This window comes from Eptatretus burgeri, chromosome 10 (assembly GCF_056783735.1).
Source record: "Eptatretus burgeri isolate ZD-2024b chromosome 10, Ebu_testis_v1, whole genome shotgun sequence".
Taxonomy (NCBI): domain Eukaryota; kingdom Metazoa; phylum Chordata; class Myxini; order Myxiniformes; family Myxinidae; genus Eptatretus; species Eptatretus burgeri.
The window spans coordinates 91,541,683-91,567,424 of NC_140970.1; the positions used below are offsets into that span (position 1 = coordinate 91,541,683).

General features: G+C 44.4%; 1 protein-coding gene across 2 annotated transcripts in view; it reads left to right on the top strand.

Annotated features, from left to right (window-relative positions):
- RIGI (RNA sensor RIG-I) overlaps nt 1-24,664 on the top strand; it is a 78,285-nt gene extending 53,621 nt beyond the window's left edge. The window contains exons 15-18 of one of the 2 annotated variants that reach the window (XR_015062640.1): nt 7,686-7,892; nt 8,969-9,123; nt 12,141-12,289; nt 13,341-13,477. Coding sequence is in view for 1 of the 2 variants with exons in the window: in XM_085899411.1 (XP_085755537.1) it covers nt 7,686-7,892; nt 8,969-9,123; nt 13,341-13,484; nt 20,813-21,148 (842 nt within the window). In the remaining variant the exon portion in view is untranslated. Of the gene's footprint in view, nt 1-7,685; nt 7,893-8,968; nt 9,124-12,140; nt 12,290-13,340; nt 13,485-20,812 lie in introns of those variants that run through there. The other variant, XM_085899411.1, reaches the window with a different exon arrangement.
- The last annotated feature ends 1,078 nt before the right edge of the window (nt 24,665-25,742 follow it).

The window sequence follows — 25,742 nt, forward strand, 5'->3', positions numbered from 1 at the left end:
CGTTCAAGTGTTAGCTGTTGCAGCAGGAAGTCTGCCTCCCTCTCACTAAGCAGAAGTTGATGAACAAGCAGAGTAGGCTTGATGAAGTTATCAACCCAGTGCTTCCCAGTTGGGTGCTGTCTGCATGTCTCAAGGTAGCTGCACAACTCCTGGAATGTCTTGGGGCCGGTGGTGAGGAAGGAAATGAGAAGGGCAGTCAAAACCATCCGGAAGGCTCTCATTGATCGAACCCAGGACTTGCCGCTCATGATTCCTGCCAGGCCCCCGAATGCTGAACTGATGAGAGTCTCAACACCAGACCCACGCATGAGTTTGCCAATGCAACCACAGAAGGACTGCGCAGTGTGCATTATCCCAGGCCTCAGAATCACATTTTAAAGCGATCAACGTCATGCCACTTGATTTGGCAAGCCACCATGTAGAGCTGAAGATCCACAGAGATGTGGACATAAGTCATTCCCATATCAGTCAATGACTTCTGAAGATATTCCAGTGAAGTCACTACAGTGTCTGGATGAGAAGCTTTGGCATCAATAAGGGGTCCGAACATGTTGGTACTTGCTGGCTTTTTTTTCTGCATGACTGGTGAATGCTTCTTGGTTGTTGAACCCACCCCATTCCATGGCGTTCACCTGTGTGCTGACTGTTGTTAGCCACTTCATGTCCTTTTCCTGTGCAGCAGCTAAACTAGCTTGCCGGGCACACACTTCTTGGTAGGAGAATCCAGAGGTTGCATCCACAGCCGGGGGGTTCACTTTGGATGGCCCAGTGTAGTGCTGCAGAGGAAGGCTTCCTGATGAGCTGCTGCTTGTCCTAGACTGGGTAGCTTTCTTGGACAGTCGTGGGATAATAAGGTCGCTCTTCCCTGGGTGAGCATGCCCATATACTCAAGAATGCTTGCAGGATGGGGTTGCTGGAATTCATGTGAGAGGACATGAGTAGTGCGCCAACCATTAGGTGTGAACACTTGCAGATCAAGATTATCAAACCAGGCAAAAATCACGCCAACAGTTCTACTCAAACCCATGAATTGGTGGAGAAGCTGAGCATTGTCACCGAGAAAATGAGCAGCGGATTTCCTGAATCTCAGGACCTCATCATACGACGTTGTGAACCCATGCTCATGAAGGAGCTTTAGAAGATCATAACTGCCATGGCGGTGCAGTAGTTTGACAGCCAGTCCTAATGTTGTCTGATTTCTGGTACCTGTAACATGACTTTGAATTGACTGGCTCAGGCTTAGAGATTTGTTGGTCATTTCACCACCAGACACTAAGTCTGAAATCAACCTCAGTAAAGTTGGGCTTGTTGCCTTGATTGTGTTGGCTTGTGTAAATTCTGAGAGGTCATAATTGTCACTGTTGTACTTGACTGAGCGTGCCTCCTTCTTGATCTGCCTTACCACAGAATCAATACTCCTCTCATCTGCATCATCCACTTTAACCATTTTCAGGTGGTTAGCAATGGACTCACGGAAACCAACAATGGTAGCACATCCATCTACCCGAACCAACATAACGTCCTTACTCATGCAGTCTGTTAGTTTGCGAAACATATCACATCGAGTGAGTTTGCCACCAAGATCACAGTACAGGGAATGCAGTTCAACGCTATTCCACATCTTTGACCTGTCACAATTCATGCGCTCCATGACGTTCTTTAGGGAACTTTCTTCTGCAACACAAGTTGGCAAATCAGCATATTTAGGGACTGTCATGAAACTGTTATAACAGCGTACATGGTATTTGCACTCAGCCGCAGGGAGATCAACCAAATATCCAATATGTAACTTGACCGTTCTGGCTACTTCATCATTACGTTGCTCAGCAGCATTAATGATGGCATCTTACATAGTTGGGATGGGATTACCTTCCTTGTCAAAACGTTCTTGAGTCATGCACTGACGAACACTATCCCATCTTTCTGGATGTTTGTCATCAACAGGTAAACATTCTTTGCCACAAAAAATGCAGTCACGTTTGTCAATAAACGCACCACTGCCTGTTGCCTGTGTGCGAGATCTTGTTGTCACTGTAACACAATCATCTTCAGCTTTTCTTTTCTGTGATTTACGAAGTCTCTCAATTTTTGGTTTTGATGTGTAAGTACAGTAGCATCCTTTGTGACATTCTATGCGAACAGCATCACCACCACCATCAACAATGTCCTGTAGTTTTGCACGTAGCTCTTCATCTCCACGGGCCTTGGCACAGGAGATCAATGTCTTGATCCCTTAATCAGCAAATTTCTTCAATTCCCCTGCACCATGACACACGGAAGAATGCACCTTGAATTAGCCATATCTGTAAAAACAAAACAATGAATTAGTAACTTGCATTAATGTCGTATGTGAGCGTCCAGTTGTCAGAATAGTGACCTTGTTGTCATTCAAAATGTATCTCACACGGCAAACAATTGACAGGAACTCGAACATTGACCTCAAATTTAATTCTAATCACAAAAATAAGGTTAAATATGGATTCCTCGTGCCAAAATTATTTGGAAAAGATGTCTCATGTGTAATTTTAAGTTCATTACATAAAAAAGTTATATTTTCAGCCCGGTCGATGACGGCCATCTTGTATTTGCGCAAAAATAACAGATTTCCCCATGGTTGCCATCCGGGCAACCAAGTTTAATTTTGTCTATGCATGCCTGTGAACAAGAAACCACCATAAAACCATGCACTTTTGAGGACAACAAGGTTACTTCTCTGGCAAATGGACTAGATAGTGAATCTGGAAGTGGGGTGGATCAGTAAGGATGAAGTGAGGACTGCTATGAAGAAGATGAAAAGTGGAAAGGCGGTTGGCCCAGATGGTATACCAGTGGAGGAATGGAAGTGCTTCGGAGAGATGGCAGTGGGGTTGTTAACCAGATTGTTTAATAAAATCTTGGAAAGTGAGAGGATGCGGAGGAGTGGAGATTAAGTCTACTGGTTCTGATTTTCAGGAACAAGGGTGATGTGCAGAGCTGTGGAAATTACAGAGGGATAAAGTTGTTAAGCCACACCATGAAGTTGTGGGAAAGAGTAGTGGAAGCTCGGTTGAGAGGAGAGGTGACGATCTGTGAGCAGCAATATGGGTTTATGCCAGGAAAGAGCACCACTGATGCGATGTTTGCTTTGAGAATGTTGATGGAGAAGTATAGGGAAGGCCACAAGGAGTTACATTGTGTGTTTGTGGATTTAGGAAAAGCTTATGATAGGGTGCCAGGAGAGGAGTTGTGGCATTGTATGAGGAAGTCGGGAGTGGTGAAGTATGTGAGGATTGTGCAGGATATGTATGAGGACAGTGTGACAGCGGTGAGGTGTGCGGTAGGAATGACGGACCGGTTTAAGGTAAAAGTGGGATTGCACCAAGGATCGACTCTGAGCCCTTTCCTGTTTGCAATGGTGAAGGACAGGTTGACGGACGAGATCAGACTGGAGTCTCCATGGACTATGGTGTTCGCGGATGACATCATGATCTGTAGGGAGAGTAGGGAGCAGGCTGAATCGAGCCTTGAGAGGTGGAGGTACACACTGGAGAGAAGGGGAATGATAGTCAGTAGGAGTAAGACGGAGTACATGTGCGTAAATGAGAGGGAGGGTGGTGGTATGGTGCGGTTGCAAGGAGTTGAGGTGGGGAAGGTGGATGGGTTTAAATACTTGGGATCAACTGTCCAAAGTAACGGAGAGTGTGGGAGAGAAGTTAAAAAGAGAGTGCAGGCAGGATGGAGTGGGTGGAGAAGAGTTGCAGGAGTGATTTGTGACAGAAGGGTAGCTGCAAGAGTGAAGGGGAAAGTATATAAGACGGTAGTGAGACCAGCTATGCTGTATGGTTTGGAGGCGGTGGCGCTAACAATAAGACAGGAAGCGGAGCTGGAGGTGGCAGAGTTAAAGATGCTGCGATTCTCGTTGGGAGTGACAAGGATGGACAGGATAAGAAATGAGTATATTAGAGGGACAGCGCAGGTAGGACGGTTTGGAGACAAAGTGAGAGAGGCGAGATTGAGATGGTTTGGACATGTGCACAGGAGGGAAGCAGAGTATATCGGGAGAAGGATGCTGACGATGGAGCCGCCAGGCAGGAGGAGAAGAGGAAGGCCAAAGAAGAGGTTCATGGATGCGGTGAGGGCGGACATGCGGGTGGTTGGAGTATCAATGGAAGATGTGGAGGATAGAGTGAAGTGGAGACGGTTGATCCGCTGTGGCGACCCCTAACGGGAGCAGCCGAAAGAAGAAGAAGAGGAGAAGATTCTTGTTATCGCCATGCCTTTTGAAAAAACACACGGTGGGGGTCTGGGGGGGGGTATAGTGTAATCGGCTCATGTCTGTCTGTCTGTCATGCTATCTCCTCCTAAACATTTGGGCAGAAATTCACCAAACTTGGTAGTTATTATCACCACATGACAAGAAGATGAAAGAGCAGCGTCACTTTAGCCCTGCCCCTTGGGGTGAGGTTAAAATGTAAAATTTCCCCCTAAAAAAGAATGCAATCATGGGCACATTTTAAACATTTTTAAGTGAAACTGTAAGTGTAAGTGTAATCAACATTGAGGGACGCATGAAAGATGTAACCATATTATTGGATTTGACCCCCACTTCATTCCCCAGGGGGTGGGGACTGATGGTCACAGGGGTCAAAATGGGGGGGGGGGAATTAAACTCAAGTTTTGATATTGGGTCATTCTCGGTGGAACTTTCTGCCATTTTTCTACTTTATTTAGGTGGGAAGCGTCGTGATTTGCGATGGCGTACCATTGACTTCGCTCAAGTTGAAAATGACTGTTCTCGAGCTACAACTTAGGTTATTTTGGTGGACATATCACCTTAAAGCAAACACCCACCCTTACTACCCACAAACAAAGAGCCCAAAACATATATGGGTCACAATGCACACCTGATCATCTTGCTACAATTGGATTTTTTGCTCGGATCGCCCGAGACAATAGTTTGTAGTTTGGCGTGGAGTCCGAGAGGGATATTGGAAGTTGGACATGGAGCCCGAGAACGGAGTTGACAGTTGGACATGGAGCCCCTGAGAACGGAGTTGACATTTGGACATGGAGCCCAAGAACAGAGTTGACAGTTGGACATGGAGCCTGAGAACGGAGTTGACAGTTGGACATGGAGCCTGAGAACGGAGTTGATAGTTGGACATGGAGCCCGAGAACGGATTTACAGTTGGACATGGAGCACCTGAGAACGGAGTTGACAGTTGGACATGGAGCCCGAGAACAGAGTTGACAGTTGGACATGGAGCCCGAGAACGGATTTACAGTTGGACATGGAGCCCGAGAACGGAGTTGACAGTTGGACATGAAGCCCGAGAACGGAGTTGACAGTTGGACATGGAGCCCGAGAACGGAGTTGACTGTTGGACATGGAGCCCCTGAGAATGGAGTTGACAGTTGGACATGGAGCCCGAGAACGGAGTTGACTGTTGGACATGGAGCCCCTGAGAATGGAGTTGACAGTTGGACATGGAGCCCGAGAGGGGAGGTGGCAGAGCCCGAGAAGAGTTGTTAGATGTGTGGCACTCCAGAAGAGAGTTGGCAGTTGAGCAATGTTTCCAACCCCCCCCCCCCCCCCATTCTCATCAATGCTCCGGTGCTTTACTCCATCAGAAACCCATTCACATTGCCTTGAAAACAGCTGATAAAGCTCATAAAAGATCTGCATCAAATGTGCTGGGATTCATTCACATCACACTGTCCTGAGTGCACACTGCGTGGTCTCCAGTGGCCATCTTTGCGAGACCAGGAATATGCTTATAATCTTTCTTCTTTCCCCAGAATTTTTCCTTCAACACACCTTTCCCAACAAAGCTCCTTTATATGCAGTTGGATCTGTGGCCAAAGCGCGGAGTGGTTATTCATTGTACATTCGTCTGTGTTTTGTGTCGTCTTTTGTGGGATTCTGTCAATTTGTGCATTGTGTCTCTCTTGTCGTACTTATTAACTAGAACAGTAAATTTCAGTGTATTTTGTTTTTATTTTCATTGCCATCATCTATATATTACTAAAACTCTCATCCTGTGTATATATATATATATATATATATATATATATATATATATATATATATATATATGTATGTATGTTTGTATGTTCCCGAAATACAGCCAAAACGGTACACGATAGCGCAAATTTTTTAGGGCCACCTGACTCACCATTCTCCTGCGGTGTGCAGTATCAAGTTTTGTTCAAATCGGGCAACGAAAAAATTATTTTAAAATCATTTCCTGATTCAGTCAAATACTCTTCAGGAGAATTTGATGAATGCAAACAACCTCAGCGGTATAGTTCGTTGGAACTATGTTTTTTTTTTTCTTGAAATGATTTTTTTTCATCAACTGCTGTCACAACGGGAACCCAACAGGTTCTCGGGTCATCTAGTTGTTATTAAAGTGCTAGTTAATGGTAAAAGCAACTCTTTTTGGTTTCTCATTCGGGGTGGCAGGGTAGTGACAACTGTTGGGTTTCTGTGTGAAGCTAATCTTAATTCATCAGTTATATCTTAATGAGTGTTCGGTAAGTGTTTGTAAACTCCAATTAGCATCGACCAGAATTGGATGTCGGCTGTAGTCATGTTCCCTATCATCCCCACCCTCGCGTCTGTCTCTTCTCCCAATCTTCCTAAATCACCCTGTTGTCCTTTCATTGCACCGACACACGTGGTGTGACCACGTGTGCTATTTCAAGCCTCACACGAGTTTTACAAGTGACTGCCGCCATGTGTGTTACTCGACGCTGTGAGTGCACATGTGCGAGACCAGCGAAGAAGGGAGAAGGCGAGGGCAGAATGCTGCTTATAAAAGCCAGTGACAGAAGCACAGATCAAGGACACCGCCCAGTATCCCCAGAGAGTGAGCATCACAGTCATTGGCAGATGAATCAGTCAGCCTGGGGAGCCACACGCACAGTGAGGACACAAACCAGGACCTAAGAGAGCGATTCACACAGCCATCGACAGAAGACACCAGCCCGAGACCCCCAGAACGAGCTGCATTGCCATTGGAATTTCGCTCTGTCAGCCCAGGACAGCAGCGAGTCACACAGCGGTGCAGACCCAAGAGCAAGACTGAACCAGGAGAGGGGTCCGGACCAGGAGAGGTGCCACCATGTTAGGTGTCTCCAGTCCAGCCTGCACCATGCCCCCCGGTGCTTCATATAGAAGACACACACACACACACCTCCTGTGCTTTTTGTTCTCAAACTGAGTCTGTTCATGATAAGATTAGCGTTAAGGATAGCCATGATGGCAGGTGACTGTCCCTTCCAGTTTTGTCTCCATTTCTATTTTCTCTATTTTTTTTTTCCAAACATGTTGTTTGTTTGTTTTCTTAATAACCATTTGCTGTGTATTTTGAGCTGCAAGCTGGTCCTCCTCAAAATCAAATCCCCCATTAAACCGTACACGCATGCTGAAACAGTCACCCGGCTAAATTGGTTAAAAAGAATCTGAACCACATCTCACCATGGAATCGCCACACCTGCACAGAACGCCGCCACCCCGTGTGTCCGGGGAGTTTATCAACGGTGGTCTTGCGTCCGCCCATTACAATATCAATGGCTTTTTAAAAAATAAAAGTGACGTTGGGCTGAAACAGAATAATGTATCCAGCTTTTATTTATACAGGTAATTTCTTGTTTTTGCCTTGTATCAAAAATGCTTTCCATGTCTCACTGACCAACTGCAGGTTCTGTGGGCATGACTCACCTCCAGCAGAACTCTGTGCTAAATATGTTCAGCAAAGAAGCAAGTGCTGACGCAGCCGACGATGCAAGCTCATGCCACTTGCTTATTGCCACGTCAGTGGCGGATGAAGGCATAGACATTCGTGCCTGCAATCTTGTTGTCCTCTTGGATCATGTGGGAAACGTCATCCGCATGGTGCAGACACGGGGTATGTTCCTAGATGAGGATAATATTGTCATTTCACATGTATAATGTGACATCATTTTAGGGCAAACAAGTCCTTGGAATTCAGAATAACCGTTTGGCTCTCGAGTGGCCACGAGGATCATCGCAAAGCCACAGGACGGGCATGATTGGTCAGGAAGCACATTTGGGGAAACCGACCGAATTCGCATTTGACTCGACATGGATTCAGACCTGACAAGCTTGACATGTTGAAAATAAAACCTGAGGAAACCATTTTAATTGCCTGAAAGTCAAAATATTTTGTTGGTACAAACTATCCAAATAATTGGTAACACTTTCATTGGGTTAGGCTTTTGCCAACGTTTTCATCCGAACCTTTTGCGAGCCATTTTAACCATGTGCATGTGGAAGAAAAGGCTCAACTACCTTCTTCCTTATCAGAACAGTTGGTTTGACTTGCAGAATAGCCGGGAGTTATGCACACTTGCCTCCTAGTTGTCAGGCCTGGGTTTGAATCCTGAAAAAGCGCTAATCAGTCATCCTGGTGTTTCACAGGCAGGGCGATCCATCATCGTGTGCGCTGTCTCTCGGATGGACGTTAAACTGGGGCTTCCCATCAGCTTGTGTTATAAAGTGGACATTAAAGATCCCAAGGTGTCCTTCGCAAAAAGTAGGCGATCTTGCACCACCGGCACCCTCACTAATTTCCAAATTCCTGTCCTGACCTACTGGGAGCACTGCATTGGCAGCACAGCTACACCACAGGAAGTTATGCTACCTGCAGACATGTGCTGCGTACGAAAGAAGAACAGTTAGTTGTCCGTAAGCCCTGCTCGTAAAGCTTCCGTATTTTGGCACACAAAGTTGTGCAAGAATCGGGATGACACAAGAGTGGAACAGATCCAAAAGGAACAAAAATAACTGAATCCATTGCAGTGGAACAACATCCAACACCCCCCCCCCCCCAAAGCACTGCAATGCTTAGGTAGTTAGCATCAACATCTTGGCTCTTTCTTCATGTAACTCCAAGTTTGTGTACTGTATTGCTTCGTTTAATGGGTCCATGCGATTTCGGAATGCTGTTGCTTGTGCGTGCAGGACGTGGCAGAGCCAAAGACAGTCGCTGTGTCCTCATTGCGAGTGAGCATTTGAGATCTGCACATCGTTACAAGGCCACTCTCACTCAAGAACATTCCATGGCGAATGCCATCAGAAAGATTCAAGAAATGGATCAAGATTCCGTCCAAGCCAAGGTATGGAGCTATGAGAAGTGTTTACCTGGCCCCAGTTGATCAAAACTCGGATCGTTTAACCACTGGATAATCCTGTGGTTAAAATTATTATCCGATGGTTATCTCACCGACAGATAAACTATGGTTCAAAGGGTGAATAAGGGTAGGATAGCTATCTGCCATTATAAGGCATGGATAAACTTTTGAGAGTTAGGCCTACATGGTATCGCACAATGCATGACACTGTCATCTGCTGGCATGTGCACAGAATGGAGGAACTTTCTTCCATCTGTAAAGCTTGTCGGCATACACGCACGCAGTTTGTCGTCATTGAAGTGTGATAGACATTAAATAAAGCTGGTGAGTAAAAATGAAATATATATTTTTTTGAAGTACAGAAACAAGTACAGGAATAAAAAATATTAGAAAAATAATTGAATTTAAAAAAAAATTGGAACTCAATAAATGAGAGAGTTCCTAGAACACGATACCCCGCACAGTGTTCAAGTTTATACAGGAGGCCTTGCCGTTCACGGGGATTACATTGTTGAAAATCCCTGTTAACCGCAAATCCACAAACCTCAGGGATAATAGGTAAACTATGGTCCGGGACTTTAAAATTAGTCCAAACTGCACTATTAATTAACATGTTTTTGCGCTATTTATTTTCATGAATAAAAGCGTTAAGAACATAAAATAAATTATTATTTAACTGTATTAAGAACATAAAAGTTTATTTTGAGTTAAGATCATGAAGCTTACCTTTAATAATAATGATGATCTTAATTAAGATCCAATAATGCGATGACTATGTACTATGTTGATGGAGATGATGATGGTGATGATGTAGGGGGGGGGGGTGGCTGAGGGGGGTTATTGTGTTGATGGGCCACGTTAATTAGGTGAATAAATGTGGAAAATAGTTTGCCAAACCATGATTATTTGAGCGCATTGACCACAATCCACCAACCTTGCCTCAATAAGTTAATCCGCAATAGAGCGAATCCACGAAGAGGAAACCCACGGCTCTCCTGAAATTCAATTTTAATAAAATAGTGATTTAAAGATCATTACAAAAACCCCCAAAAAATCTGTAAGTTTAGTGCTACTGATGCAGTTATACACTATAATAAGATGGCATTGAATTGCAATTTAGGAGATGGAGGTTTTATTGATCACCGTAGAAATACACCACCCTATCCAACACATTGCATGAGCTCTTCGTGCCTGTTGTTTGTGTCATTTATAACATCTTTAAAAACAGTGTTTCCTATTTGGAACGATTTTCAATTTTGTTGGACTGCCAGATAAACAGACCGACAAAAATTTTTTTAAAATCATCTGACTCCTCTCTGCCTCTCTGATGCCTGGTGTTGGTTTAATGGTTAGGGGTGGCGGGCTTTGGATCCGAGGGTCCCGAGTTCAAATCCCGCTCAGCTGTTGAATTTATACCAGGTGGGGTTAACTCGGCCTGTTATCCTTCCGATGTCGGTAAAATGAGTGCCAGCATGCTGGTATACTGTGTCGGAGTGGCGACCCGTCCAGGATTGTGCCCAATAGCTAAGGAGACTGCTTCGGCAGCACCAACGCCCTGCACAGAGTATGGTCCCCGATATCTTCCTCCCTCCGCTCTGCGCTTGCATGATCAGGACAAATTCAGAGCCAAAATAATGTTAAACTGTAGGTTTGTTTTCTGATTAATGTTCCGATTCCTGTTCAAACATAAAACATTCAATTGAACATCAAGTTTTTCTTCGATCATAAACTTAGTTTAGACAGACAGAGTGAACCAATTGCTCAACTCCACTTTTCTCTTCGCGGACGTGTGTGGGGTAAAAATGCTGTGTGTGTGTGTGTGTGTGTGTGTGTGTGTGTGTGTGTGTGTGTGTGTGTGTGTGTGTGTGTGTGTGTGTGTGTGTGTGTGTGTGTGTGTGTGTGTGTGTGTGTGTGTGTGTGTGTGTTTTTAACATATTTCATTGATCAAATTCTTACATAGAAACGATCAACATACACTGTCATTGCAAATGGATTCAGTGATGGACAGACAACAACCATTATTCAAAGAAAGATGGAGGAGATGGTTTCACACAATTTATGATGAGCTTCCCCACAATGTTTATACACTTTTTGGCATACCACCCCTTTTATATTTAAAAATTGTGTTTTTTTATGACTTGTTCCATAAGCGATGGGAGAGGCTGTGTTGTAGTCGGTATGCGTCAGTGAATGCATGTCCGCACGTGGATCCACCTCAATATAAAAACGTTCATTCTCACATCCACTGTAACCGATAGACCCCGATAAAGCTCGACATCGTTACTGATGGAACAAAGCATTCGGCACTTACTGCTGACTTGAAATCATATGGCAAAAAAGCAATGCAATAACGATCTGAAACGCTGCGGTTGATCTGAAGGCAAACACAGTTTACGCCTCATGAAATTTCCTCATATTACTTTCCTGCACTGCCTGTTTATCCTGCGATTTTGAACTGCCAGAACGTTTGCGAGTCTGAAAGCCAAAGTAATAACAAGGCGACAGTACAAAATCCGAGACTCGAGTCGCACAACCTTCGTTATGACGGAAGTGATGTATTTACCCCTGTTTGTCCGGTTGGTACTTGGTAAAAGTATTTCGCCCAGTATGTTGGTCTGCAGCAAGTGTTTGTGTGTTTGCTCGTTACACGATTTTTGTCTACAGTTTTGAAGCAAGCGATCGTACTGAATTGTTTTGTGTTTGTCGGTGACTGGCGAAGGACAGCGACGCACATCTTTGGTCAGGATACAAATCCGGATCTGAATACTGGAATTTTTAAAACTGATTCTTCACCATTGAGGGATAGGGCCAAGAATAATTAAGCAGCACAATATCTCAAAAAGTTATTTACAGATTCGGACAAAACGTGATGAACAGGTTGGGTGTGTGACAAGGAAGAATCGATTCAATTTGGGTTAAGATCTGAATTATTTATTTGTTTTTAAGTTGTTCTTCACCATTGAGAGATGGGACTAAAAACGATATGTTGTTTGATATTTCAGAAAATTGTGAACAAGTTATGACAAAACTCAGTGGAGGAGTTGGGTAGCTGACAAGAATAAGCCGATTAGATTTTGGTTCAGGTCCCGATCCAGATCCAGATCCGGCCCATCAGTGGGATACAAAACGTAAACTGTTCAGCTTGGCAGAGGTATGTTCAGCTCCTCCGAGTGTTGTTCTACTTTCCATTTGTAAATCTATGCATCTACCCACCCCCCCCCCCCACCTTACATTGAAGAAGCATTAACATCGTTAAAACATGATCATCCTTATTAGTTTGCCTGGAATGTAAATTCACGAGAAAGCATTGCCATTGGAGAGTTCAAACAAGGTATAATTTTTGACACATTGGCCCATCTAACCACTTTAACTCCAACCTCGTTATAAATGTGGATACATTATGGTGACCACCTCTCTGTACTGTCATGGCCATCTTTAACCAATCGTTCCCAGTCGAATGGTGCATCTGATGGCAAAGGATGCAACCTGCAGAGTGGTTTATTTATCCTCAACTTCGTCAATTCTCAAATGCAAGTTCACCTTTTGGAGCTGCAGTTTGCCATATGTTCAAATGTACCTTGGCCTTGCCCTCCAATGTGGCTGGTAAATATGCTTAAGCCGTTCACAAACAAGAATACAGTATCATCGATCCACAACCCCTTCAGGATATGAGGGACATCTACATATTAAGTACATAAAAATGGTGGAATATTTGACCCTCACCCTGCCCCCCTTTTAATCAACTTGACCCCCTTGCATTCCTATTTCCCCTTCCTTCCTTCTGTGCCTTTTCTCAGTGCCCTCCACAGTTACGAAATGGCCCTTTAGTTCAATAATGGAGAGAACAATTGCCAAGAAACTTACAATACTTTCACCATTTTATATACAGTACTGTACTAGCAAGAAGAAATCCCCAAATCACAAAACAGAAAGATGAAGCTACGTGGTCTTTTGTAAAGGATGGCAAAGATGACCTTTTGCCCATCCACGACAAATAATTATTCTCACAGCTTGCAATGTTTAAAGTTTGGTGAATCCTTGTTGTTCGTTGGCACCTTTCTAAACCATGATTTCCTGTGTCCACCTCAAGACTCAGTGCAAGTTTACGGTTTATAAAAGTTTTTTTTTTTTTTTCCGTAACAGCTTCATGATTTCGCACATCTCCAAATGAAGTTTTAATTGATGCATTTGTGCTCTGGCAGTTACTGGACCTCCAGATGGAATCAGTACAGCAGTTTAACAAGGAGCTAACACAGGAGACTAAGGCAGAGGATGAAGTCTACAATTTGCTTTGTATAAAGTGCCAGAAACAGGCATTGACGACTCGTGATCTGCGCCTTATCAAGGTGTGTACTCAGGGGGGAGGGGAGGGGGGTGATAGAGATGTGCTGATGAGTGTAAGAGATAATTATCCATGGAGAGTAATACTTAAGGGTCCTGATTGGTATAATCAGATTTTAAATTCTGGAAAACTTATGGATTAGCAGAATAGGTTTGGCAAGATGATTGCACCACGGACCATTAAGCAAAAAGGACATCATTATTTTACAGCTCTGTTGGAGATTAAAAAGTGTTTTTGCACATGTAATAGTATACAGATATGTGGTAGCGGACCCGGTCTCCAATCCAAGGGAATGCGACGTTATCTACTGGGAAAGTCTGAAATAATCTTTACTTTGGTTTCCATTGCATGTTTCTCCAATGTGTCTGCCACCCACAGTGCGGTCGTCGGTTCAAAAGGATGGGGGCTGAGCGAGTCCCTCGATGAACCACCCCGCGGTTGTAACCCTCGTAACGAGGCATTTACGCGCAAATTTCCAATGGCCACGGTTTTACTCGCATCACAATTTACCGTTCGCAATTCTGGACTGCACACCGAACTAACACTCTAATAATGAAAATCGAGTTTATTAAAGAGGTGGGGAGACTATAACCCCCACAGCTTATGTGATAACTTCATGGCCCACACACTCATAAATAGGAGACTTATGAAGGAAGACAAGACTGAAGAGAAACCTGACCACACACGATGCTTTTGTGTGGTGGTTGTGACAGGAGTGGTGGGCTTGGTTTGGGTGAGATGCACCACATTCTGGTCCTGGCTCCCACTGGGCTTTTGCTGGGTGATGCTGCATCTTGTCATGTTGATCCTATGAGACGGAGCTGGTCCTCACGCGGCGCCTCACTGTGGTCCGGATTTGCCCTCGTAGCCTGACGTGTTGACCCACCGGCATGCAGCATCACTCACCCGTTTGAATCTCAATAGCCTGAGTAACTCTGTCCTGTTTCGCACAAAGACCTCCGATATGTGCTCTGCTCCACCTTTTATAGACGACCGTGAGTTGGTGTGGCTTCGAGACGGTTGTCATCGGTGAGCAGGGCAACGCTCGCCATGTTCCTTTGCGTGCCCTTCCAGCAGTTAATCTGCACCAGTCTGTGCTCAAGAGTGAGAAGGTTAAAAGCACGCATAGACAGATTCCAAAAGGGGATGATTTAGAGAATTAAGGCACGGGAATCGTTGGGGCTTACACACTTACACACACACACACACACCATCAAAATCGGGTTATTTAGACTCATAAACCATCAAGATTGATGTCAAAAGCTGTAGCAAAAACTCACCTGAGTGTGCACCTTGGTCCAATGATGGTCCAAATGGCCTTATTTCCTTGTTTGAGATCAGTTTTTTGATTTTCAAACGCAATACAGAATTGCCTTGTGGGGTATGAAGACATTTCAGCTTTTTGTTTTGAATTAATTTGTCAAAATTTCGAAAACATTTTCACTTTGTCATTAATGGGGTATTTTGAGTATATTGGTGACAAAAATTAAATTTAATTCATTTTAAAATCAGGCTTCCTTCCACAAAGCTCGGAGTGTGCGTCTACCCTCAGGAGAGCCAGGAAACAACATCTTTCCAATCTGAAGTCTGAAATCTCAAACCTGTCTCCCTCCGCCAAATCCTGGTGGCATCTCGTTAAGTCTGTTTCTGGTGTATGTTCCCTCTCCATCCCTTCCCTTACCTCAAATGGCTGCACAGCTGATACTGCACCTAAAAAGGCTGAATGCTTAAACTCCGTGTTTGCTGAAATATCTTGTGTCCCAAGCCCATCACTTAATGTACCCACCTTAACTAGTCGCACCCAGCTGTTCCTGGACACTGTGTCCTTTTCTCCTGACTAGGTGAAGAGTTTGCTGTCAAACCTTGATTCAGATTCTGCAACCGGTCCAGACCGCATCAGCCAACGTGTCCTATATGCTCACCCTCTCTCAGTTCTATTCACCCTCTCATTTGCTCAAGATCATCTGCCATCCGCATGGAAATCAGCAAACATTACCGCTCTGCATAAAAAAAGGTGCAAAAACAGATCCCTGCATCTAGACCAATCAGTCTTCTCCCAATCATCAGCAAGGTTATGAAATCCATCATCACTTCAGACATGAAATCCTTTGTCTTCTCCAATGGCTTGATTTCCGATCATCAATTTGAATTCAGACCAGGTCACTCTACCCTGGATATGCTGCTTCTGCTTTCCCAACAATGGATGGGGTTTCTCAATTCGAGATATGAGATCAGAGCCATTTCCCAAGACGTATCACGTGCTTTCAATACGGTCTGGCACCCTGCCCTGCTCACCAAACTCTCTTCCTATGGTATCCAAAGCAATCTCCACTCTTGGCTCGCAGACTTCCTCTCCTGTCACAGTCAGCATGTGGTCTTTGAATTCTTTCATCCACTCTTCCTGTCCAGGCTGGAATCCCTCAAGGCAGTGTTCTGGGCCCTGTGCTTTTTTTGATTTTCATCAATGATCTCTCAGACTCTCTGGAAAATCCTCTTTTTCTCTTTGCTGATGACTCCACCCTCTGCCATCCCTCAGATTGGCGAGCAGCTCTCTGCAGACCAGGATTTAATCACAAACTGGTCCACCACTTGAAATATGTCTTTCAAGTCTGACAAATCTCACACTCTCACTATGTCTCTCCGAAAGGGCCATCTGGAAACCACCCCCCCCCCCAATCGACTTTCTCAACAATCATCTTGAAGAAGTCCTTTCTTTCAAGCTTCTGTGTCTCACTATCTGCCATGATCTTTCCTGGAAAAGCCACATTTCTAAGCTGGCCTCCAAAGCCAGTCACCGCAGCCTGATGGAGTACTGCTCACCCCTTTGGGCTGGTGCTCCCACTTTTCTCGGCTTCACGTTGTGGAAACCAAGGCATTTAGGATCACTGGTATCTCCCGCGATGAAGCTGTCTTTGGGTCTCCAACTCTCACCGCAGGCAAGTCGGTGGTCTGTCTGTCTTCTACCATCTCCTCTTCGGCCTTGCCCCCCCCCCCGCCCTTCCCTGCTCTGTTCCCCCATATTTCCGCAAGGCGCTCAAGGCAACCCTCTGGAGGTGAGCAGTGATGCTTGATTTTGGTAGTTTCACCACACTCTTTCATTCCTCTTTTTCCCCACCTCTGGAACAAGCTTCCACATTCCCTTCAATCCCACTCTTCCCTCCAGGTCTTCAAAACTGCTGTTCACCACCATCTCTTATCTTCCCCCATCCAAAACCATGATCTTTTCTACCCCCGTTAATCCACCCCAAACCAACCTTCAAATTCCCTGCTTTCTTTCCTGAAAGTCCCTGTAGTGTCCATCTTGTTTACCCTGTGTACCCCACCGCATCCCTCTCTGCTCCACCGATCTCCTAATGTCTCTGTTCCACACTGTTTTGTGCTTCCCTCTGTGCTGTATCACGTGATTGGGTTTTCGTATATCATGACTCGCCCGCTAGGGGTAGCAGGAATGTACATCCGGACGCGCAATAAAGCAGATTTGATGCTAACACTCTTGCTTCTCGTGTTCCACTGCACCTCGTACACCATACCCTCTCCCACCACTCTTGTCTCCTGCACTCTTTGTTATACGTTCTGTGCATGAGCTCTTAATGTACACCAAAATATATACAATAAGAGGATTGTTGAGAAAGTCAATAGTGAACAATGTATATTTTTTGGAATACAATTATACATTGTATATAAAAAAATATAAAAGCTGGATGTAACACACCAAAATGTGGAAAAAAGTCGAGGGGTATGAATACTTTCTGAGGCACTGTATATGGCGGGGGGGGGGGGGACTCCGCATTTCTACTGGAATACACTTCGACACGTGACCTATCGTTTCACCCAAAAATCTAACACTGATACGATACATTTATGAACGGAATATCTGCTTTATCTTACTCCCGTTAGCCCCATCTGTCCATCCCCGCAACAATATTGTAGCAGACCCGGTCTCCCAAACGGATTGAAGACAGCCGGCTTCCAAGGCTTCTCTCTGCACTGCCAAATTTCCCCTGCCCACGTGCCTACGTCACATTGGTGTCATGTGTTGAAACGACGGGTTTAGATGGGAATGCCATGCTGGTGCAGTCTCTCTGATCTCGCACATGCGGACTCGTCCTGTTGATGTTTCGGCTGTGTGGGGAGGTGAGAAAATACAGTGGGAAAGGATTAAGAATATTAATTATGGGTGAAAACAGACAGACAAGGAATGAGCTTTCTGGCTGAGGCACCTTTCCTCCATGGCTTGTGTGCCTGGTACAACTACCTCAAACAGCCACCTCCTTTTCTTCTCAGACTCCACTGAACCCAGGGCAACTTTCCATCTCAGCTCTCGGAGCTGAGCCCAAGTAAACACCCTCTGTCTGTGCGGTCCGACCAATATCTACCGTCTAACAAATCTGGCCTTATCTACTGGATGGCAGAGCTTCTCTTCCACCTTTCCCTGCAGCCATAACCAGTGCTTACATTGCACTCACTCCACTAAAGGCATGTCACACCTTGACGATTTAGCCAGCGTATGCCGACGTATGAAAAATTTGTCTAAAACGCCGGCACACGTCGAATACGTTATGGGTAAGTTTTGTATACGTTAAGAGCACACTGGCATACGTCGTAGTACACTGGCATACGTCGTAGTACGCCGAGCTGTTAGAAAAATTTTCCATGCTTGAAATTTTTCGACGTATGCCAGCGTATGACTCACACGTTCCGCATAATGCTGGCCATAAGCTGTAGGCACGTTACGCGATCGTTGACACACGTTACTTGTAAGTTACTCATAAGTCGAAACACGTCGAGGTAATGTTTAGCGTACCCAAAACTTATTTCTAACCTATGAGTAACGTATTGTAGGCACGTTACGCGATCGTTGACACACGTTACTTGTAAGTTACTCATAAGTCGAAACACGTCGAGGTAATGGTTAGCGTACCCGAAACTTAATTTTATATAATATAATACAATTAATAGGCTACCGCTCAACGATTTAAATCATAACCGCACTCGAAATCAAAGTGTCAACATCACCGTCATACCGAAGAAAAAAAAACAAAAAAACAGGGAGTCTGGAACACTGACGCTAACCATTACCTCGACGTGTTTCGACTTATGAGTAACTTACAAGTAACGTGTGCCGACGTGTGTCAACGATCGCGTAACGTGAGTACAACTTATGGCCAGCGTATGCGGAACATGTGTCATACGCCGAGTACGTCGAAAGATTTTCAACATGCTGAAAATTTGTCGACGTAGTCGGCGTACTACGACGTATGCCAGCATGCTACGACATATACAAAACTTACCCATAATGTATTCGACGTGTGCCAGCGTATTCGGCAAATTTTTCATACGTCGGCATACGCTGGCTAAAACGTCAAGGTGTGACAGGGCCTTAACACTTCGATGTCTAGTGCGGTTATGATTTGAATCGTCGAGCCGCAGCCTTTTAATAGCCTACGCCACGTGATCGTCGGCGATACGCTGCCGCGCGCTATGCATAAGTTAGACTATCGTTGGGCATAGGTTGTGAACGCCGACAACACGCTCAGCATTCGTTGATATAAGTTATCTATATGTAATCGAAACGTTCTGTGTACGTTACTAATACATTATGCATACGTCCAACTCGTTATGAATACGTTCAAAACTGGGAAAAAACATCAATAGTTCAGCGTACGCCAGCATTTTACATACATTTTGATACCTTGCCATACGCTGGCTAAAACGTCAAGGTGTGACAGGGCCCTAATATCGGTGTAAACACACACATACAACATTTGGATGAGCTTCCAACCCAGGAATGCTTTCCTGGCAAGTGTCCACATCACGTGGGGGTGGCCGGGTAGCTGGTGAAGACCGCCTGCTCCTCCAGAAGGTTACATATCTACCAGGTCACCGTACATGGTGTTGTCCACAAATTGCTCCTCCTCCTGGGCCTGCAGGCACTGCACACATTAGTTCCAAACAGCACCCAGGCACTCATCCATCTCCTCGGGTTCTTGCTCTGGGGCGGGTGATACATACACTACCAAACTCCCTATAGTTTCTATTTCTACCACCTTTGTGGTCTCTACATTATTGCACCCCATGATTATCTTCCCTTCTGTCCCTGTGGTCAACACACTACATTATCAGACTTTGTGGCCTGTTTTATCATGCTAAACCCCGTCGTCTCTGGTGCTACCATCTCCGTGTCCTCTACTTCACCTCCTATGGATTTTACACTGCCCCCATGGTGGCCTAAACAATACCAATGTATAGATTATATTTATGAAAATTACTTGGAGGTGAATGAGGGCTTAATTGTGCATCACTTTTCTCTCACGGAATGTTGGCGTAAACGTTTGTAAACTCCGATTAGCATTTACCAGAATCGGATGGTACCCTCGTGTCTGTTTCTTCTCTACATCTTCCATCAAACGTCTCAAACACAGGTTTTACAATATTAACATCTCAAGGTGTGTTCAGCGTTGCGAGAGCACGTGCGCAACACCCGTACAGCAGGATGGGAGGGGGAGGGGGCAGAGGCGCTGCCTATAAAAGGCAGCAACGCTTGTCCCCAAGACAGTCAGCTATCGACAGAGAGCAAGATGCTCAGCCACAGACAAAACAGCCTGGGATTATGATCGACAGAGCCACAGAGGTTCGCTCCAATAGAGTACAGCTGAGACGCCCATCTCTCCACAGCCTTTGACAGCTAGGTGCGGAGATCCTCAATTGAGCCGCAAAGACTCGAAGGTGATACCAGACTGGAAGTTGGGTCTGAAGTCACGCGACCACTTTCATATCTCCAGACAAGTCTGCACAGCACGTCCTGGCATTTCACAGGGAAGACCACCACACAAGCTTACATTTCTGTCAATTCTCCTGTGCGCCTTGTGTTCCCCATCGGGTTTGTCTGTGATAAGATTAGTGCGAATAAGAGTCGAGAAATTGTTACCATCCCATCCCTATCATTTATTACACCTGTCGCTTTTAAAGCTCTTTTCTGTATCTTTTGAGCCATGGCCTCATCCTCCATCACAATCGAAATTCGCCCGTAAACCCGTGCGGGCGAACTGAAATAGCCGCTTGGTGAAATTGATGAAAACGTAACTCCATCGCCCGAAGATTCGCCGCATGTGCGCAGAATGCCTCCGCATCAGCATCTTGGGAGTTCATCGTTGGTGGTCCCTTGTCGCCGCCTGTTCGGCCGAATCCGTTGCAATATATACGTGTGAAGTTTCAGTTGAGAGGTCGTGATTGTAAATATCGGAAGTGCAATAGATATCGATAATTTTGAAATGTAATGCTACATTATTAACTGTATGGCCAATATCTATCCCCTGACCATATTGTCCGTAGAATGCACACCATACTGTGATCAAGCCTGGATTTGAAGATTCAATTAAAAAACGACCTCACCATGAGCCAATCTGTTTTGATGGCTTCTACAAGAATGCCAAGATGTTCCACAGCATCTGCGGACAGGACTGGGGCGTGTCAGGAACGTACCAAGGTTGCACATACCCAGTACTCAAAATCAAAAGCTTTGTGTTCCAAAAGCTTAAGACAGGGGAGAAACGCCATTTGAAAAATTGGAAGGATCTGCAAATAGTAATCCCACCACTCGACACTGACGCTGAGATGGAGATGGAGATCAGTTCAGAAGAGGTAAGTAGCAACATGGAAAGCCAATAATAAGCATCCCAGAGAGAGAAAGAGAAAGAGAAAGAGAAAGAGAAAATTATTAATAAGATTAATAACACGTCAGATAATTGGTTTGGAACCAAATCTTTTTTTTGGCTTGGGCCAGAGCTTGCACATCATAAGGCAACGGCTGTCCATTCGCAGCTTTGGCCAGATTTGCAACGTGGTTGTTCTGTAGAACGTTCACGATTGTGAGATAGACACCAAGTCACATTCCGTATCTGTTTCCCAGCCTGTTGATCCACAGCCGTTGTGAGATTCAGTTCATTTTGATATATTACATTTTAGAGTTTTAACCGATAATGCATTTCATGATATTTAAGCTCGTGGGTTCATCTTGTAGTTATTGTCCAGGATTCCTTTTCTTGCTTCCTCTTTTGATTTAAAACAATGGCTCATGGAAAAGCTTGCAAGACAAAGACATCAGCAGACATCAGTGATGCTTTTATGTGCGTGGCAAGGACGGTGATACGTGGATAAACATAAAGACAACTCATTTTCTCAACTAATTGAGCAAGCTTTGCTGGCTGCCTTGGGAGAGACGATGAAATGAAGTTTCGGCAGCTCGTCCTTCGAAGCTCGTTATTTTTCCACCAAAGCAGACCGACTCACCCCTTCACGGACGAGTTGTCCACTGAATGTGAAAACATATGGAGTTTGAACCTGGGCTCTTTGGATCATCAACCACGGGTTTAGATGGGAACACTAGTCCAACACTTGCAATCTCACTGGAAGTTATACACTTGGTTGTTGTATCCAACTGTGGCCCCACTGCCTGACTCATCAGTTCATTGCTTTTTAAATTCTCATCCCTTCCTCGCTATACCATGAAGTTTTGTTTTTTTTTTGTACCCAGAATGGGAAAATTGTGTGTGTGGGGGGGGGGGGGGGTTTCTGTTACTGGTACTACCATTCCCTGTGGGAACTAAATATGGTGTTAATATCCTCTCCGTCCAGCAAGAGGTCGGTGGTTAAACCGCTTGCCATCTGCCATGTGTTTAGGGCGAAAAGGACGAGTCGTCTCTTCACGTGCGGGAAGAGGGTATTTATTTTGTCGGGTACCCCCAGCACATATGCATAATATGATAAAGAGTGACTAAGCCGTTTTCAATATGGCGACCTTCGAAATTACGTATGAATGCGAAACGAGACCTTTTGCGTATTCGCTGTTTGTGTGTTTTCAGTGACTGTTCAGCTCGCAGAGCACTTTTAACTTGCCGCTGGAAGCACGAAATCTGTAATTCAAATTCACGAAATCTGAAAAACGAAATCTGTAATTCAAATTCACGAAATCTGAAAAACGAAATCTGTAATTTAAATTCACGAAATCTGAAAAACGAAATCTGTAATTCAAATTCACGAAATCTGCAATTTAAATTCACGAAATCTGTAATTTAAATTCACGAAATCTGAAAAACGAAATCTGTAATTCAAATTCACGAAATCTGCAATTTAAATTCACGAAATCTGTAATTTAAATTCACGAAATCTGAAAAACGAAATCTGTAATTCAAATTCACAAAATCTGAAAGTCTCTTGTGGCCCTGGAACCAAAAAATATATTTATAACAGCCCTTACAGATTCAATATCTCCTCCCCCGCCCCACCCCAACATGATTAATCATAAATTTACCCTGTACAGTGTACATTCACAAGCCCCAGATACATCCTTCCCATGAGTTTTCAGAAGCACCTAATCCAGAAACAGTCCATTCACTAGTAGCGATCTGTTGGGGGTTTGTGTAGCTCACGCCTGTCCACTCGGGCCTTGCACCTTGCACCCACATGGTCGGGAGTTTGCAGTACGCGCAGCTGATCATTCGATGAACTTAGTAAGTTCTCCATGTCTTTCATTGTGCAGAGGCATAACCCTTTCTACCAAGTGTGTTGACTTCTTTCAGAAGCTTGTGAGCCATTTCAGGTAACCCATCCTTATCTCACTTACATAATGTACTTCATAGTGCCCTGGAGATCGCTACCAGGTTCAAATCCCATAGTCAATTTTTCAGTTCTCTTCTGTCTTTAAGTAATGTAAAATGATACCGTCTAAGGTCCTAGTCCTGCCTACAATAAATGTACAAGCTTTTCCATGAGCCTGAATGTAAAATAAAAAGATGAAAAACCACATAGATGAGGGGGGAATCAACCTATCGATTTTGTACAATTGGTGAATATTTTTATTTAAAAGGAACAATGGCAAGGAAATCGTGATTTTTTTAATAAGGGGTAAGAGTAGTAATTCTGATTTCAGTTGTGGTTTTTGAGGTATACAAAATCTAGGCTTATGGAAGAGCAAGGTGATAGTGCAAAAAGGCAATGCTATGACAGTTCAGTGTACAGGTGAATGAATTAAGGGAATGAAACAACAGGAATGGAGGAGAGGGAGGGAGGAAACTTCGTCACTTGTAAGCATGCAATAGTGTTGGATGAGGTGAGGTTCATGGGAGTAGAAAAGATCACTAGTAGGGATGGAGGATGACATGCGATGGTGGTGTACCACTTTTTGGAAGCCCCCAAGGGAACAAAGGAGTGTAGATGTGCAGTAAGCCTGGATTTTTGGGAGTTTAGATAGAAGGAAGTTATTGGAAGAACGTGTCAGTCCTGGGGTGAGCAGCAGGTTAGATAGCTAAAACAGCTGAGGGATCGAGACCAGAGGAGATGCAGTAAAATAAAAAAAGCCAGCAACCTGTCTGCGATGCGAAAGCAACACTGCTTCAGCTTCATCACGGGAGATTCCAATAATCTCGAGAGCTTTGGATTTCAGAAGAGACAGACGTGATGCAGAGAACCCCAGTCCACACGAGGTGAGCATTACAGTACTCCAATGAACTACAAAGGCCGAGGTCCAATTTTTTTTTTCCAAGAACTGACTTGGCACAACGGAGGATGCCTGATCTGCAGCGGGCTTTGGAGGCCAACTTTTGATATGCGGTAATCTCAGGATAAGTTGTGACTAAGGGCAATTTTGAATTGTGATCAAATTGGACTCGGGCGAAGAAAGTCATTTTAAATTGTTTAATCACAATACCTGAGTGTTCTTTTTGATAAAGCATCGGGCATTTCAAATTTAAAAGTTTGTCATACAGCTGAACTTTATGTATGCAAAATTATACAAAGATTGGAAAACTACACCAAATGGTTCCCATTTGCACTTAACCCTTTGAACCCTGAGCTCCTTGACTTTCAGCTTCACCACCCTGGGCTCCCTGGAGAAAAATCCGGCCGCACGGGCATATGGAGGTTTGAGTAGCGGCTGGTAAACCGGCCGCTCGGGTTCAAAGGGTTAACCTGCCAAGTAACCAATGCACCCTCCGACAAGAGGAGTTTTCGAAAGACCAAAATGTTTTTGGACATAAGATAGTGGTATACCACCTTCTTTAAAATGGTGGGGAACAGTGCCAAATCTTCACCATATCAAAGATTTCCTGAGCTCCCGAAGGTTATGTGTATCTTGATAATTTTGTTTGATTGATTGCACCAAATAAATAAAATTGGATTTAAAGTGAACAGTTGCTTCTGAGCTTGATGTTAAAATTAGCGCCAGCACTTCGTGCAACATCACATCAACGAAACGAAACGCGTTTCAATCCTAATAAAGGAAAGTTCAAATTAAAAATAAATACTGAGAATTAATGCTAAACTCCGCTTCATCATTATGAGGCAGATGGGTCGGCTCAAGCAATCGTGACTCTCAATCAGCCATCGGGAGCGGACGTGCAAAATGCGTGTTCAGATGTCCAGCTTTCAAGTTCACAGGAAGCACAAGGTGGTGGGGAAATGTCTGGAATAATAAAACCTACCACAAATATAAAATATCACCTGCTCACCCTGCTTGGTATAATGTCACATTTCGAGTCTCAATCTTCTTTTCCGCATGCAGCACAAGGTGCTGTTTCCATCTGAGGGTAGCATCATTGGCTGAGGGTGCGGCTGTGATGCTGATGCAATGCCCTCTGCTGGTTAAAGCAGGAATTTGGAATTTGTTCAGGGTACCGGCGATAGTTTGACTACTATTTGCGAAAGACGCTGTTGGATCGAATGGCCACCAACTAATCCTAGCAGACGGGACACCCGGTCCATGGGAGGGTTGGCCTCCTGACGCAACGTTCTGCCTGCGAAACACCAATCCAATAGTTTATACTTGGGTCGAGAATCGAGCCCAGGTGAGCCAGTTCAGAGGAAAGTTCACTACCTCCGGACCCTCAGACAACTCTGGGATTTACACTCATCCTTGTTAAATGAACAAAACTTCATTGAAGAATGTGTGACATTGAAAAACACAAAAAGTTATAAAATAAAAATAAGTATAATTATTTAAAACACAAATTTGATTTACCACAAAATGCAACAACAATGTGAAAGTTTTCAACAACTGTAGGTGGACTTGGCGACCACCAGAGTGCCTCCTCTGTTTACGTCAAGCACGTTCAATCTGATTTGAGTCTGGAGATTTTTCAGGTCAATCAACGCAAATGATGTGGTCCTGAATCAGTATCACAGATGTGTACTAATGACTGTCTTACCTGTGATATATGTGCAATGATTGGAGTAAAAACTGCAGTTAATTTTGCTGGAGGGTGAACTG